General features: G+C 37.5%; 1 protein-coding gene across 1 annotated transcript in view; it reads left to right on the forward strand.

Moving 5' to 3' along the window:
- Positions 1–17654, forward strand: part of MACROD2 (mono-ADP ribosylhydrolase 2) — a 1942726-nt gene that overhangs the window by 665463 nt on the left and 1259609 nt on the right. Inside the window, exon 5 of the mRNA XM_045078428.1 lies at positions 14865–14981. Coding sequence (XP_044934363.1) covers positions 14865–14981 — 117 coding nt within the window. The remainder of the gene's footprint in view (positions 1–14864; positions 14982–17654) is intronic.

The raw sequence follows: 17654 nt of genomic DNA on the forward strand, positions 1-17654 counted from the left end.
CTTCCAGAAATGTATTTTCCTTTGGCAGCGCCTTGTAGGAGGAGGGCACATTTGAGGGTCTGGAGGTGGGGAGTTTAACTGACATTAAAATAAGACAGACCTGGAATTTGAGGATTGAATGCCCACCTGCAGATCAGATTAGCACTAGAACCCTCTTTTAGGTTCCACTTGCAAATTGCTACTTTAATTCTTAAAAGAAATAATTCTGAGTATCTTTCTTTCTTTCTTTTTTTTTTAAATGGAAACATATTCTGGAAAAAAAAATAATCTCAACCTATTTATTTAGAAATATTTTAAATGTGTATATGGGAATGAAATTTCAGTTCCAGAAATTACATGTGACACTGTTCTGTTCTCATATCATTTTAGCTTAAATATTGTATTGTAATGCTAAACTTTAATTTGATATGTGGTGCTTTTTTCTTTTTTTTTTCCCCTTGAGAATTTTTACTAGCATATTCCCATTTGAGTTTAGAATTGTTAAGGCAGACTCTTCATCCATGCGGGCCCATATAATGAATTTTTACTGGAAAGAAAAAAGGGGATTTCATCCAAATTGTAAATTATTATTGGATTGGATTTTTCCTATTTAAAAAAAAAAAAAAGGCCAAGCCTTTTCTAAAACTTAGTCTTTAATAAGTATTTAACTTTTTGTTTAATCCAAAAAAAATCAAAAAGAAAGAATAATTTCATTGCTTGACAGAATGATCACAATTTTGCCCTTAAGCTTTTTCTACACATAAGATTATCCCTCAGACCTCCTGTTGAAAATAAATAATGGGAGAAGAGAAAGTTGATATTTGGATTGGGGCAATAAATGCCATCTTCATGTGTGGACTTTGGGGAAAAGGGCTGCTTATTATTTATCTCTTCTCCAGATATACTGAGGCATTAGTCCTAATTATACTCAAGCAGAGTGAGTGGCAAATAGTTTAATTTACCAAAACAAAGATTCTCTTTTGTATATGTCAAGATTTTACATTTTTGCAAAAACACGTATATGGACAGGTTTTTATCATTTCTCTTCAGACAGCAAATTGAAAGTTCAGAGAGATTTCCTTTCTTTTCTGTTCTTTCTTTCTTTTTTTTTTTTTCCTGGTCCTAAAGATTTTTTTTTTTTAAGATTTTATTTATTTATTTGACAGATAGAAATCACAAGTAGGCAGAGAGGCAGGCAGAGAGAGAGAGAGAGGAGGAAGCAGGCTCCCTGTTGAGCAGAGAGCCCGATGCGGGACTCAATCCCAGGACCCTGAGATCATGACCTGAGCTGAAGGCAGAGGCTGTAACCCACTGAGCCACCCAGGCACCCTGGTCCTAACGATTTTTAATCCTTTATCATCTCACCTGAAACCATTAGTGTTTCCTGAAGCAGATGGGAGTATTAACTACAAAATGACATATTTACTTCTTTGTAGGAAGAAAATGAGGAGAAAAGATTCTGTAACACGATTGAAGTTTAAAAGCTGAATTCCTTGAGGAAAGATTACCTTTCTCCATAGGTCTCATTTTTTGATAAAACAAATGAGGTTGTCTTAGAAGCATCTGTTAACATTGACCTACATCATCCCTAGTGTTGAACTTGTGTCCCCAGCCACTGGGAAGTTTTCGATAAAAGAGGAAATATGTAAGTTGACTCATTTTTTATTTCTTGGAAAGGGAGAGGGCTCTGACATTGCATTTCTGTTTGACCTACTCTCTATTAAGACGACCTACCCAGAAATAAGGGCACAATCTATGCCTTTAACCCAGGCAAAACCACACTCGAGAAGCAGATCTATTAGGCTGCCTAAGAACACAGATATTATTTCTTCCTTACTTAAAGTAAAAATTTCCATGAATGCTTAGACTCTATTAACATCAGATTTGAAGATTATTTTGAGGAGTTATTCTTTCAAGGGATATAGTGTTAAGACCTGCCCATTCATATTTCCTTGAAAAGGGTCTCTGCTTGGGTTGGAGGAATGTGGTTGCCCTTGAATAAGAACTGAGTTAGATACTTTTTTTTTCCCAAGTAACCTTGCCAAATTGAAGAAGAAGAAGGAGGAGGGGGAGGGGAAAGAGGAGGAAGAAGAAGAAGTGGGGGAGGAGGAGGAGGAGGAGTGGGGTTTACTACAGAGCTCTTGAGGCACCAGCTAATATATCCTTTGCCTGAAAATCCCTGTCATCTCTGATGACAAATTTACCCTTCATTAGATTGTCTCTGTGGACTTCCAGAGAAATACGATCCTTATTCTCTTCTCTGGATTCTTTAGTAGCACCTACCCTGAATAAATCCAGCATTATTGCTGATGGAAATATTCCTTCTTGCTGAGAGCTGATGAAATAGAAACCATCTTAAGGTCACATGGCTGTTGACTGCCACATTCTAGGTTCTTCTAGCTGCCAGTCCTTCTTTAGTAATATGGTCAGCACTGCCCTGGCCCCCTCCATTGATCTGTTGGGAGTTTTGCCTCCTGTTCCCTTTCCAGTGTTTTGTCAGCACAGGATTTCTTAGTAATTAATACTTTTGTAATAGTCAAAGAAACATGACTCCTCTGGGATTTCAAAGCACATGTTGAAGCTAAATTAAAATGTATACCTAAAACATTTAAAGATGGCATTAGGTTCTAAGTTACAGAAGTCCCATTCCCATCCCAGATAGTGGCTTACAAAAGACATAGGCTCATTAACAAAAAAATGTTTTATCTCACTGAATGAGAAGTAGTCCTAATTTGACATCTCCACAGATGCCATCAGAGATTCAGGCACCTATCAGCTCTTCTTTCTATCATACCAGAGTGCAGCCTTCATGTTCATTCTCATTAGATAGTTACTGAAATCAGGCCACCAAGTTTAAGTCTCAAAGGTGGAGCAGCATGAAAGACCACTAGTAGGGGACGCCTGGGTGGCTCAGTTGGTTGGACGACTGCCTTCGGCTCAGGTCATGATCCCGGAGTCTTGGGATCGAGTCCCACATCAGGCTCCCAGCTCCATGGGGAGTCTGCTTCGCTCTCTGACCATCTCCTCGCTCATGCTCTCTCTCACTGTCTCTCTCTCAAATAAATAAATAAAATCTTAAAAAAAAAAAAAAAGACCACTAGTAGGAGCACAGTAAGAAAGCCTAATAGTAGTAGTGGTAGATAACAAGATAGATATCTAGATAGATAGATAGATATGTCTGCTGTATGAGTAAACCCTTTGTAATGAGGTTTCTTGGAAATGTACTTAATGGCATCTCTTTCCATCTAAATTGGTCACTCGTATCTTTTTCATTTTTGAAAGAGCTTCTGGTAAATATAGGTTTTTAGTTGGGCATATAGCCAACCCCAGTCAATATAGAGATTTTGTTAGTAGGGAAAATGAGAATTGATAGTGGGTAGACAACCAGTGATTGATGTCATAATGACATTTTCTTTGGTCAAGGATTTTTTTTCTTTTCTTTTTTTTTAAAGAGAGAGCTTGGAAATGTGGAAGGAGATGCGTGGAATTAGGTCTTGAGTGATGTGTTTACACATGAAGTTACCATAGACTAAATATATCTTTATTATAACCTGAGTAGGATTTTAACCAACTTGACTTCCTAAGCCTCAAATCTAATGATGAGATAGAGCTCATAGATTTGTATTTTTCCCAAGAAAAATTTTGGTAGGCCTGTTTGTTTCTGAAGATAAATATTCTTTTATCCTACCTTGAGAGTTCAAGTTTAACAAGAGAGACTAAATAAATAAATAAATAAATAAAATATAATAAAATAAAATTATTTCTTGGGTATCTGCACAATTAGATAGGTCTTAGATTCTAGTAGATAGGACTATCTCCTAATTTTTAAAGATCAGTCCTTTAGCTTTTAGATTAGAGATGAAGAAAGCTGAGTGTGTGACCCTTAGCTGAAAATTGCTCCAGATTCCTGGGTAAGATATGTGTCAATGTTTATTCTCTTGTGTTTGTCATCTTCTGCTGGGATCACAGCCCAGGTCTCATAGTCAAATTGACCAGCAAGATCAGGAGGCCCATAACAGAAGTTAATTTTTAAATCAGCCCAAGGCTGTTACACATAGCTTAATTCCTTGCATCTGTGAAGCTTCAAGATGTGGATCTCCTTGTCACTATATTGCTTTTTCTAACAGATATTTCTTCTCTTCCCTAAAGGGAACACTGATGCTATTTAGTAACTGACACATAAATCTTCCATGTAGGCTGCAGGTGACCTCTAATGGAATCAACTTTTCACCTGATTACTTCAGCTATATTGTTTTTTTCTTTCCTAAGAGTTTATGACAGCTATTTAACCTTTTTCCTTTATATCATCACTTGAGAAAGGATTATTACTTTATATTTTTTCTGATGATGGTGACCTTTCTGTGTAACAGATCACCCCCGAAGTTTTGTGGCTTAAAACACCTATTTATATAACTTGTAATTTTATGGGTTCACCAACAAGCTGGACAGTTCTTCTCATGGACAGGTCTCACATACGCATTTGTGGCCAGTTGCTAGGAAAGTTGAGTGCCAACGAGTCTAGGATGGTCTCAGCTGGGATAGCTTGTCTGTTCAGCAGGCTGCCCTGGGCTCATTTACAAGGTTGCTGAACAGAAATGTGAAAGGCCTCTTGAGTCTCAGGCCTAGAACTGGCACAGGGTTGCTTCTGTCTCATTCTCTTGGCCAAAGCGAGTTATAAGATCAGCCTAGATTCAGGGTGTGGGGAAACATATTCCATTTCTTGAAATGAAGAAATGATGGAAAGAGCTGTAGAGTCAGGTTTCCAAGAGCATGGATGCAAAGATGGGAATAATTGTTGCAATTTTCTGTGCAGCAATTGCACTGATAGAAGTGTCTACCACAGTAACGTTCTTTGAGCACAGATACAGGGACTGCCCAAGCTAAGCACTGTACAAATATTACCTTATTTAATTAGAATGAGAACCTTAGAGGTAGATACTAATATTATACTCATTATGTAGATGTAGAAACTCTAAGTGATAGAGTCTGGAAGTTTGATTCTAAAGCTCTGTTGATCACTTTGTATTTTGACTTTAATTTTTTTTAATTGTATACATTTCTCAACAAAAATTTTTTGAGCATGCACTTATAAATTGTGTGTGTTTACTTTTAAATTATATACAGGTGCTTATTGTTAATCTGTGTGTTAAATATTAGTAAACTTGAGCTTAATTCTTATCTTTTTAGATAAAAAATATAAATATCAAGAAAAGTTTAAATTTATTCTTACATCTCCTGTATGGATGTCTTGTGATCTTACTTTGGAGGCCATATACCAAAGACTTCTTTATGCTTGAGGTATTTCATGACTACTCTGTATATCTTTGAGTGAAACAGCATTTAATTAAAATCCACTTGCTACTAGTGTTCAGTTCTAGTTCCAGTTAATATTGCCTGCTCTAATAGCAAACAGGTAAGGGCAGGGATTCTATCAATATTTGATTAGGACTCTTGGGGGAATATAGCTCTAGTTAAATTTAAAGAGGATCTTCTGATTTGGTAGAGCCATGACTTGTGACTTGGTGCATCCGGTGAATTCTCAGATCACTTGCCACAGGCCCAACTATTCACCACTCTTCGGAGGTTTGTCAAAGAAAACAAGGTAGTATAGAGGAGTGGTTCTCAAAATTCTCTGTTAGTAGTGGGCTTCCATGCTATCTGTTGAGATTATGAAATGCATATTTTGGGGCTCCACTGCTAGGGAGACTGATTTTCTAGATTTGAGGTTGGGTCTAGGAATCCACTTTTTTTTTTTTCCCCCCAAGCTTCCCAGGTGATATTGGCCAGACTTCAAGAGCAATGAAACTTAAATTCATATTTGCCACTTAACAGGTGGATGACATTAGACATTTACTCTTGCATTGATTGAATTTCCTCAGCTATATAAAATGGGAAAAGTATAAAGCCCAGGACCATCTTGCAAGATTGTTTTGAGAGTGAAATATGTGGTCATTTTGTCAAAGGACTTTTAAAAACTAATGTATTAACATGTGATCTATTCCTCTAATTTTTTGGTCTATTAAAAGATATACTCTTGGAGTGCCTGGGTAGCTCAGTGGGTTAAAGCCTCTGCCTTCAGCTCGGGTCATGATCCCAGAGTCCTGGGATCAGACCCCCACACCGGGCTCTCTGCTCAGTGGGGAGCCTGCTTCCTCCTCTCTCTCTGCCTGCCTCTCTGCCTACTTGTGATCTCTGTCTGTCAAATAAATAAAAAGAATCTTTAAAAAAAAAAAGAAAGAAAAAAAGATATACTTTCCATAACTATGATATTCTCTATATTGCTGATTACTTTTTATTTCAGTGAAAACATGGTTCTGAGCCTGTCTGTCCTCTTCACTTGCCTCCCAAGTAAAGGGACCATGATTGTACTTCTTTGCATGAATGGCAGTAAAAGAGAGTAAGGATTAAGAATATAAAGTTTGAGCAAACCTGGATTCTGAGCCTAACTTCTTTGTGATCTCGCACTAACTTCTAAACATCTTCTTTGTTAAGTAGTCATTCTAATAGAGCTTACCTGTCAAGAAGTCTATGATGATTAAATGTAATAACATAACCAACATTTACTGCATGCTTGCTACATACCAAGCATTATTCAAGATGGTTGTTATATAATAACTCATTTGCTCACAAAAACCTTATGATTTTGAAGAGAGGTCCTATAAGGGTCCCTGTTTTGCAGAGGAAAAAAATCAAAGTATGGGGAGCTAAAATGGTGGCACTGGGACACAAACCTCTGCCTTTTGACTCTAGAACCATCCTCCTTCCCACTTTGCAGCACTGTCTCAAACAGGGAAAGCTTGCAAGTCACTTAACATATCAGAAGGCGCATGGTGAATCCTCAAAAGATGTGACATATTATTACCATCATTTGACTTCTTCACAGCTTCTTGCGGAATGCTTTGTGTGAGGTATTTGTTTAATAAATTTATGTTGATTTGATTTGGAAAGAACTCTTGTATTCTCTTGGGCTTCTTCTAAAAGATATATTCAATGGGAGAGTCTCTTATTTTTCAGGCTAATGTGATTCATGCAGCTGCTTTTAGATTAAGTTACTGTCTTTTATTTACAAAAGAAGATTAAATGAATATGTACAGATCTAAGAACTTCAAAATCCCCCTTGTTAAAAACGGTTTAAAAATTTGTCATAGTGCCAATTTATAAAATAACTGGATTTTGCTATATAATGTGTTTAATATTTTTCAAAACATATTTAGAAATCTTCCCTGTTTTTTTGTTTTTTGTTTTTTGTTTTTTTTTTTTGCTAGCTCTTACAGTTAAAGGCAGGAATTACCGGTCCACTGTATCTGAAGGATTCCTGTTCAGTGCTTTGTGACTTGCTTTTTCTTCCCTATTTTCAGGATCAACTTGTTCATCTCTATGTAAAATGGGGAACTTTACCTGAGAAAGGCCAAAAAGGCAGGGTGGAATGTATGGGGTAAAATAAATCTTAGGTCAGAAAAATTGATGTGGTTTCATGTCCCAACTCTTTTGTCTTTATTTTAGCTATTTAAATTAGTGGATTAAGACAGTCCTGTAAAAACATATTCAAACTCTACACCCCAAGGTACTACTGGACAAAAGTAAAAAAATAATCCCCCCTCAAGCACAACAAAAATCCATCTAGCTACCCCATCCGGAGACAGTCAAATTCTCTAGGCTATGGTGGAAGGAAACCTACCCAAGATGGCATAATTAATAGGCTGAATTCTTCTGGATTTAGATGTTGTTAGATAACTGGAGGAAATATGCCAGGAGTCAAAGGCCCTTGCCTTAGTTAACCATCTGCCTGCAAGCATTTTGGCCCTGGTGTCAGGATAGTAAAGGCAGGTTTTTCAGTGCAGCAGAAAATCTGGTTTTTGGAAGAAGATGCAGCTAAACTCCTCTTAGCCCTAACGAAGAGCAGCTCTATGAGTGACCTCAGTGTTCACTCCATTCCTAGCTGATCATACCACAGACAGTTTTTTAGGCAGTCCTCAACCTTTATCTTCTATTAGTCTGGTTTCAATCACAAAGTGAGAGGAACAACTATTTGAATGAATAGGACGGGCTGGTTTTGGGGTTCACGGAGTCCTCAGTGTCTGGCATGATTAAGAACTCCAAGGCATACCAAAGAAAATGAACTTGGTTAAGATAATGTGTTCATTCTAGTGGTAAAATCTAAAAAATTTTTTGCATATAAGTTTAAAAAACAGCAATCAAGCTGAATGAAAATTATCATTGGAGTATTTACAGTTGAAGTAAAAGTATCAGCCAAGGCAAACTACTATAACAAACACCCCCAAATCTCAGAGGTTTTGCATAATAAACTTTTGCCTATCCCTGGATTGACAGTGCAGTATGGGAAGTGGGGGTGATGCTTCCACACAGACATTTAGGGATTCAGGCATTTTCTGTTTAGAGGCTGTACCATCTCATGGGGAATTAAAGTCTTCATGGAGGAATGCATGCAGACAACAGAAGATGATGTGGAAGGCTGGGTGCCCTAGTTTTAGGGATTAGACACAGAAGTAGTTACATCATTTTTACTGATACTCCTTTGAATAGAATTCAAACTCATGACCTCACATAACCTCACTACAAGAGAAGCTGGGAGTTGCTTTCTAGCTATATAACCAGAAAGAAAAATAAGTGGACTTCAGTAAATATTTAGTTATGGAGCTTAGTCATCATTTGTTTTTGTTTTTTTTTCCCCTCTGTGAATATTTCTTTTATAGGGTAAAGAGGCATCAGTAGTCTTATTGCTCCCTGGAAAATTGTGCTCAACTTTCATTTTTCATTTAGACTTTTGGTGTTGGGTTTTTTGTTTGGTTGGTTTCTGTTTTTGTTTTTTGGTTGTAATCGGATTTAGACATTTTGGGTCAGGCTGAATACCTTTTATGACGGTGTAAATGCTGACTGGTGGTCCGCTATCCCCTCCTACCTGGGGGCTGGGGGTGGGAGAAATAGAAAAAGTGCTGCTGTGTTACATCTCACATCTTGCCACTACCCAGCCTGATGCCTTTTTAGGCTGACCCCAAGAGAAGGAAAAGGCGCAGATTTTCTGGTAGGCTGCATCAGAGCCAAGGGAAATGGGTAAATTTTCAGATTCAGTGAATTCTTAACACTTTTAATATGGAAGCTCGCCACTAGATTTGTGACCACATTGTGACTCTGTATTTAACTTTGCTTTTCCATTTCTGGTTCTTTGGATTTAACTAGCCTGATTACTTCTTTAGTATTAAAAAAAAACTACACTAGTTTTCGTCCCAAATTTACTTGCATTTAATTCAACTTACAAAAGTCAGTTCTTACAAAAAGTCAGTTGTTAAGATAACTAGGGATATAGGGGCTCCTGGGTGGCTCAGTCGGTTCAGCTCAGGTCGTAATCCTGGGGGCCTGGGATGGAGCCCCATGTTGGGCTCCCTGCTCACCAGGGAGCTTGCTTCTCCCTCTCTCTCTGCTGCTCCCCCTGCTTGTGTTATCTCTTTCTCTCTCTCTCTCAAATAAATAAATGAAATCTTAAAAAAAAGAAAAAAGATAACTAGGGATATGAAAAGAGTAAGCCACCTCCTGTACCCTGAATGACTAAAGCAGTAGAGACTTTTTAACATATAACTGGAGCTGAATGACTAAAGCAGTAGAGACATTTTAGCATATAACCAGTCTGCTGTGTTTATATAATAACTATAAAACAATTTATAAGTATGAAAATAAGGGTACATGCCAGAATGTGGGAACATAACAAGACATTATTGTGGACTGTAAATGTTGTGAATGGCTTTTTAGAGGAGGTAACATTGCAACTGGAAGTTGAACAATGAGCAAGACCTTGCTAGGCAGGAAACAGGGGAGGGGTAGCTGGATATTCTGACACTTTGCAAAGGAAGTCGGCTTGTGTTTAGGGAATGGCAGGGATTTAGATGTGTCAGATTACATGATGCCAAGGGAGTGAGAGTGGGATGATGTGAGGTTGGGAGGTTAAGTTGGAACCACATTTGTGAAGTGTCTAAAAGACCATAATTTATAGTTAAGGGTTTTATAATGTAAGATATGGGAAAAAAACGAACATTACTTTAGTATGGAAGTGATGAAATCAGATTTGCATTTTAGGAAAAATAAGTCGAGCAAAAGAATTGACAATAAGTTAGAGAATTTTAAGATCTCATACTGAGTTTGTATGTGTAGAGACATTATTTATTTTTTGTCTTTCAAAGACAAAACAACCCACTCTCAAGTACAGATTGATACAATAGATAATACCATTTCCCATGTACTTTTTCCAAAGGCCACATATAGCTCTAAAATAATATGATACCATGTTTTAGCCAATAGAAAATGCAGTGTATACTTCCAGCTTCTGATAATGACAGACTAGCTTGTATCAGAGTAGACTTCCTACCAATAGTAATTTAAAATTCTTGACAAAAATATAAAAGCAATGACAGAAAGTGTTTATAGGCACTAGAGAGCAACTAAAAGCAAGCTGAAACCGAAAAGGATTCTACCTTGGAAAGAAGAAAACGACACTGGATGAGATTCACATTTAAATGGCTTTGACCCCATGGTCCCCCCATGCCCCACATGGGAAGTGGCTGATAGGGCTCAAGGGAAAAACAGTAGATTTACTGGCTTTAGGAATCATAGGACTGACTTCAAGGTTGTCAGAACGACTAGGAATTCAAATTAAGATTCCTGAAGAGAGAGGGTCACAGAGGAGGGAGCCCTGAAATCTGTAAATGAATACCTGTGATCTTTGGCAGAGCCTTAAACTGTACATGTACAGATAAAGAGTCCAAGGAGCCCAGGAAGAAAACGAGAGCTAGAAGGATGAAAGAGCAGAACATTCAGTTTCTCACTTCAGGGATATAGAGTTTAGAGTTTTAGTTCCCCTGAGTTAGAAGGAATTGACAAACACTTGGGTTTTCCATTGAAGCTCTGGAAGGTTCATTCTTTGGGCGTGAAGACCATCTCCTAGGAGTAAGGGAAAGAACTGGAATAAACTTGCCTTAACAAAGCCTAAACTTACATCTCCGTGTTACCTGGCAGTAATCTGCTTGCCAGAGCAAACTACAATGCTGTTTGGAGGAAGAAAATATAATTTAAAACCTTTACAGCATATTCACAGTGTTTATATACCATCAGTAATTCCTGGGCATGCAAAGGAACAAGAAAACGTGACCCAGAGTCACAGGAAATATCAGTCAATACAAACAAACTCATAGATAACATAGACACTGGAGTTGTCAGACAGGATGTTAAAATCACGATGCAGAATCTGAGGAGGCATTTACATGGAAAGGTGGGAAATGGTGGGCGAGAAGATGGGAAAAATCAGGGAGGAAAACTGTAAGAAAAACAACCAAGGGAAAATATCAAGATCTAAAAAATAAATCTCTGAAATTAAAAAGAAAAATTGGATGGAACTAATAGCAGATTTAACACAACTCAGTAATAAAAAGACAATAAAAATTAGCAAAAGACATGAGCAGACACTTCCAAAAAGAATATATATGAAGGACCAAGAAGCACTTGGCAAGATATTTAACATCACTAATCATCAGGGAAATGCAAATTGAAATCACAATGAGATACCCCTTTAAGAATTGCCAAAATTAAAAAGGCTGACTGACAACACCAAGGTATTGCCAAAACTTGAACTCTTGGGGCAACTGGATAACTCAGTGGCTTAAGCCTCTGTCTTGGGCTCAGGTCATGATCTCAGGGTCCTGGGATCAAGCTGCACATCGGGATCTCTGTTCAGCAGGGAGCCTGCTTCCCCCTCTCTCTCTGCCTGCTGCTCTGCCTATTTGGCAGATCTCTGTCTGTCAAATAAACAAGTAAAATCTTAAAAAAAAATCTTGAACTTTCAGACTTTGCTGGGTCTACATGTATACTGGTATAATCATTTAGGAAAACTGCATATTAGTTCATTATAAAGTAGAATATATACTGACCCAGCAATTTTATTAATAGTTATTTTTACAATGGGAATAAAAATATATAGTTACAAAAGGACTTGTAAAGTATGCAGATTTATTCACAATAGCTAAAAACTGTAAATATTTATAGTTGAATGGACAAGGAAATTATGGTGCTTTCAACCGTGGAATAGTACTTGGGGATCAAGAGAAATGAAGTACTACTGCATGCAACAGTACAGATGAATCTCAGAAATAAGCTGAGTAAAAGAAGCACACCTCCACCTTCTATCTCTTTTATGAAGTTTGACATTATATAATGGGCAAAACTTAGCAAGGATGGTCGAAATCAGAAAAGGCATTCTCTCTGTGGGGTGAGAAGGGAAATTGGATTGAAAGGGCGCAAGAGAACTTTTTGGGTTCTTGGAAACATTTTGCATCTTTATTGGTATCGTGGTTACATGAGTATACATGAATATATACCTTTATATACTCATCAAAACTGCACATTTGAAATCTGTGCCTGATGGTATGACCGTTACAACTCATAAGTAGAACTGATGGGAACTGAAAGGCCATGTAATATGGTGCTTCAACATGCCACATGTAAGGATTGAGGTAAGATGGCCTGGATTTCGGTCCTGAAGGCAGTGAATTACAGTGGGTCACAGTATGGTTGCTCTATCAGACAAACCTAAGGTTTTGAATCACATTGCCAATATTTTGTGAACATTGGTAGGTTACTAACATCTTCTAAGCTTCTCTAAAATGAAAATGATAAAATTAGAATCTGCTGGTAGAGTTGTCCTGAGTATGGTGGCTGGCATATAGACGCATTCAATAAATTTAAGCTGATGTCATTATTAAATAGCTTTTCAGGGGCACCTGGGTGGCTCAGTGGGTTAAGCCGCTGCCTTCGGCTCAGGTCATGATCTCGGGGTCCTGGGATCGAGCCCCACATCGGGCTCTCTGCTCGGCGGGGAGCCTGCTTCCCTCTCTCTCTCTCTGCCTGCCTGCCTCTCCGTCTACTTGTGATTTCTCTCTGTCAAATAAATAAATAAAATCTTTAAAAAAAAAATAAATAAATAAATAGCTTTTCAGCTGCTCTAATACAGTCATGAATGCTGGTATAACATGAAGATTTTGAGAATTAGATATCTACAAGCTGCATTATACTGCAATCTAAATAATGCAGACAATATTTGACAGCATGTGATTAAATACACTAGCAAATCCTATTTTAATCATCCATTTCAAGCTAAGTAACTAATTCTCTTTGCCAAGAAAAAAAATGTTCAATTTAAAATACTTTTCTCATAAAATAAAATAAAATAAAACAAAATAATTCTCTTGAAACTCTTATAAAAAAAATTCAAACATAAATTAGGACCTGATTTTTTTCCTAAAAGTCTCACCCTCTGTTTCCCATCTCATGATCACTTTTTATATTTTAGTATATTTTGGGGGTGCATATATGTGTGTGTATGTATGTGTATGTATCTTTGTATAATTGTGTGTGTAAAACTTCGTAAGCAAAATTGTGACTATATGATTTATATACTCTTCTAAACCTGACATTTCCCTTCAAAATCTTTCCATGTTTAGGACTAGTTGCATAGAGAGTTAGCCCATTCTTTTTAGCAGCTGCATAATAATATTGCACTGATGGATTTTGATTTATCTAACTTCTCCTTTGAGAAGTTCCAAGTTTCCCCTATTATAAACAACTCTGACATTCTTAGAGTTAAAGCTTTTGCACTTGTGTTAATTATTCCATAGAAAAAAATTTTTTTAAGTAGAATTGCTATGTGAAAAGGTTTGAACAAAATTTATTAAGGTTTTTTTGGAAGAGAAAAATTGTAGGTGTGAGTATGTGCATGACTGAACAGTGAAAGAATGAGGATTGGATCGTTGAAGATTCTCTGGGTCAATTTCATGGTGGTGTGGACGGTGGAGAGAGGGGGACATCTTCTGACCTCTAATACCTTGCTTTATTTTCACATCCCAGCTGACTCTTACTCTCCCCCTTTTTGTCTCTTTACCCTTCATTTAGCAATCTTGCATTTCCTTTCATTCCAAGGGGCCCATTCAACAACAACTAAGAACCCAAGTTTTCAATTTCCTAATGTAAGTGCATATGATCTTTGAGCCTTCCATCTGTGCACTCACACCCGTCCCATCCAGTCATATGAAGTTTTAATTTCCAACAGCATCAGATTTGTGCTTTCATAAAGGCGAGTCTCACTGTGTAAGCCAGACGTGAAGGGAAGAATGAGAGGCCAGAGGACTGAAGGGACTTCAGACTGGTGAAAGGCAGGAAGCTGTTTATGTAGGGGAGTGAGGGCCGGAACAGCTGAAGTTCTTGGCTTAGTCCCTGTCAGATAAGTGAGGGTGGTTTTATGGGAATTTACTAAGACACAAGCTGTGTTTGTGTCCTGCTGTTGGGGGAGGGGGAGCTCTGAGGTGTGGCTCTTTTTTTAATGACTTTAATTCTACTCTCAGTTTTAGAGTGAGTACGGGTGTTTTAGAGAGCTATTCTCACTTTCTTCTTGACCTTTTCCTTCTATAACCTGTGGTATGTTAGAGGCAATACTTACCATCTTGGGAGACAGAACTGTTAGCATTTCTTTTGCACCGTGTGTTCAGTGACCTCAAGTTAATAGTTTGAAATTGGACATAGTGGGAATATTTACACAATTGAGAATAGAAAAGGCAACAAATCAGGGATTCCCCCATCCCAAGACATACTGTTGTTTAATGTTTACCAGCACACTACATGACTTCTATAACCCTTCTACCTCTGCTCAATACAAACACACACACACACGACAACAGTGTTTAAAGGATTGGATATCATGGGTTTTCATCCTTGAGACTACGGTGATTTTCAAGACAAACAAATTGCGTTCTTTTTCTCATCCTGTTTCTGGTTTTACATTTACTTCCAAAAGGACAAAAATGAGCTAACTTTTTCTCTCTCTCTCCTAGTGGATGGCTGCATTCACAGAGCAGCTGGCCCCTGTTTACTGGCTGAATGTCGTAACCTGAACGGCTGTGAAACTGGACATGCAAAAATCACATGTGGCTATGACCTGCCTGCAAAATGTGAGTACAGTTCTTGTGAACACTGTTTCCATATCCACTGAGCACGCTTATATGGTTTTATCCCTCAAGTGTGTAACTGGAAAGGGAAATGGTAGTGGTGATATTTAATTAAATGTGCTTATATTCGGATTTTGTACTTGGTAATAGAGTGTGTGTTCCAGATAGTTCTTCAAATATATTTGTGAGTGTAGGTGATACTTTTGTTCAGGTCTTTGGCAGAGTGTTTCTGAAACAGAGAAATAAAAATATGAGCAAAATATACATTATAGTATTTAAGTGCTGTAGAGTGACAGCTTTTGGAAATGATGCCAATTTCTTATTCCTTGTTCAGGTTTTCTTGATTGTGGATGTGTTTAGAGCAAAGGAGATCAAAGTGATGTATTGTGTTTTCAGCTGCCATGTAAAGGCTGATTGGCAATTACAGCCAAGGCATCTGTCACACTTTGCTTTCAGGAAAAGCCAATGGAATGTGGTTGTCAGTGTGAGAATGTATTTGCTCTTTGAATGTGGAATGGTCAAAATTTCCATTATATTTAAATAGAGAGAAGTATTGCATTTGATTGACCTTGTTACCTAGTCTACCTAGTCGTTTAGCCAGCTGAGTGGGGGTGGTATGGAATAAAAATACCGAGAGAGAAGCTGGTTAAAGGCATGGATCTTTTAATCACATAATCTTCAGGGCTTGGCAGGTGGAGGTAAAGGGTTTCATTGCACCGTTAAGGTGTTCATTGATCTGGAAATTGGTACACCAATTAGTTGTTTATTCTATTCTTCTGCTTCTTATGATACTGCCTGGGCCTGTGAATACATTGTATGTAAGATTGAAGTGAGTTTTTGTTTTTCCTTTTTTTTTTTTGCAGTGGAGAAAATGTGAATAAAAAATAATAACACAATCTGTAAGATGCTTGTTGGGCTCTGTATAGACAGGTTATGTAAGAATGAATTTCCTATGGGTGTGTGTGAGTAGAAAGATAGTGTGTTATATTTTAAAGATTACTTTAGAGAATGTTTAAGTCTGAGATTTTATAGTAAATGTCATATATTAAAATGATATTTTTTCTTTATAAACATTATAATACTGCATTCTATATTTCTCACAGTGGGTTCTAGTGAATGTATATCAACTTATCTACTATTTAATTTCTCCTTCAGTGTCTTCTCACTTTTCTTTCTTCCTTAGTGTTTTTATCTTGTGTGAAAGAGTCAAATCGTGTGCCAAAGGTCCCCCTCACTGCCACTTGAAATGTGTATTTATGTCAAATAAAGTCCTTTGTGTACAGTGGTGTTTCAAACAGTTCTCCCTTTGAGTTAGAAAACCTGAGTATTAACGGTGATTTTCCTTTCCAGGATTATATATCTCTATGTTTACAAATATTGGTCATTTTTTTCTTTTTAACACCGTACTACCTTTGTGATATAGCTAACGGAATCCACCCTGAGAACAAGCAGATTATTGATTACTTTCAGACTTGTGTCTGTCCTTAAATTAAACTAAGAAATAAGGCCTGGTTTCCTACTGCTTTACTACTTTCTTTCTTATGTATTAAAGCACAAATAAGAAATTCTTTAACTCTGAGATTTTCGAAGACAGATAACCTCAATATTACCAAATAGGACCAAATGAAATGGTGGCTTTAGTGTGTGAGTTGATGTCACAATGATTCTGTCTAATGTTCTTGCTCCCATATGACATCCCTCCAAGTTGTCCAGCTTAGTTAGGGTTATTGAGGGAGGTATGTAGATCATGACACCAAGACCTGTGCTTGAGTCGTTTCATGTTTGAGTCATATCTCTGAGCTAAGATGTGGCTTTATGGGCGCCCCGCAGGCCAACTGAGTCTTTGTGGCACAGGGACTCTAGTTAATGAAAGTCCGTCCACAGGACTTGGTACGGAATCTGTGTGAACTGAGTAATGAGAGCCTTATACACACTCAGGTCACCGTGCACAGCCCACAGGGGACATCAAATTGGAAAATCATCCAGCACCATAGAAAGGACTAGACTTGGGATGGCAGTGCCACCTCCTGAAAGTCACACACATGGACTACTTGTGAATAAGTCTTGGTATTTCTCTATATTTTAAAAGATTAGTGATCTATACTAGAAACAAAGAAAACCAAGGAAAGCAACCAAGCAATATGGAAATGAATAATAATAGCTTACATCTGTATGACACTTTATAGTTTTCCACAGTACTTTCATAAGCCTTTATATTTAAATTATATTTTATAAACATTTTGTGTGTGTGTTGATTTTCCCTTTTCCTATCTCTGAAAGATGTTTTTCTTTCTCATCAATTTGGTTCATCCATTTCAGAGTCATTAACAATCCACAGATGTGCTTTTGTAGACAAAGAATGAAAGGGAGCTCATTACATACTGTTTGGGTCATTTTCTCCCTCTATATTTAATAATTCCATGACAGTTTGACAGCAGAAACTAGTTCCTATCTGTCCTCTGTGACAGCGGGTTTATCATTATGGGGTACTAAAGCCAGTCATCCAGCCACCAATGATAATATCTTCATGCACAAGCAATTTGTTTGGAAAACGCTATTGTCTAGGTTACAGACAAACTTGGTAGTTTTGGACTGGTCTTTGCTTCTTCTATGCTGCCAAATTAATCTGTTCATAAATGCTTGTATTTGAGTTAATCATATTTGTAGTCTATATTC

The sequence above is a fragment of the Mustela putorius genome, unplaced genomic scaffold (assembly GCF_011764305.1).
Source record: "Mustela putorius furo isolate JIRA1106 unplaced genomic scaffold, ASM1176430v1.1 tig00000253_pilon_pilon_pilon, whole genome shotgun sequence".
NCBI classification, from domain to species: Eukaryota; Metazoa; Chordata; class Mammalia; order Carnivora; family Mustelidae; genus Mustela; species Mustela putorius.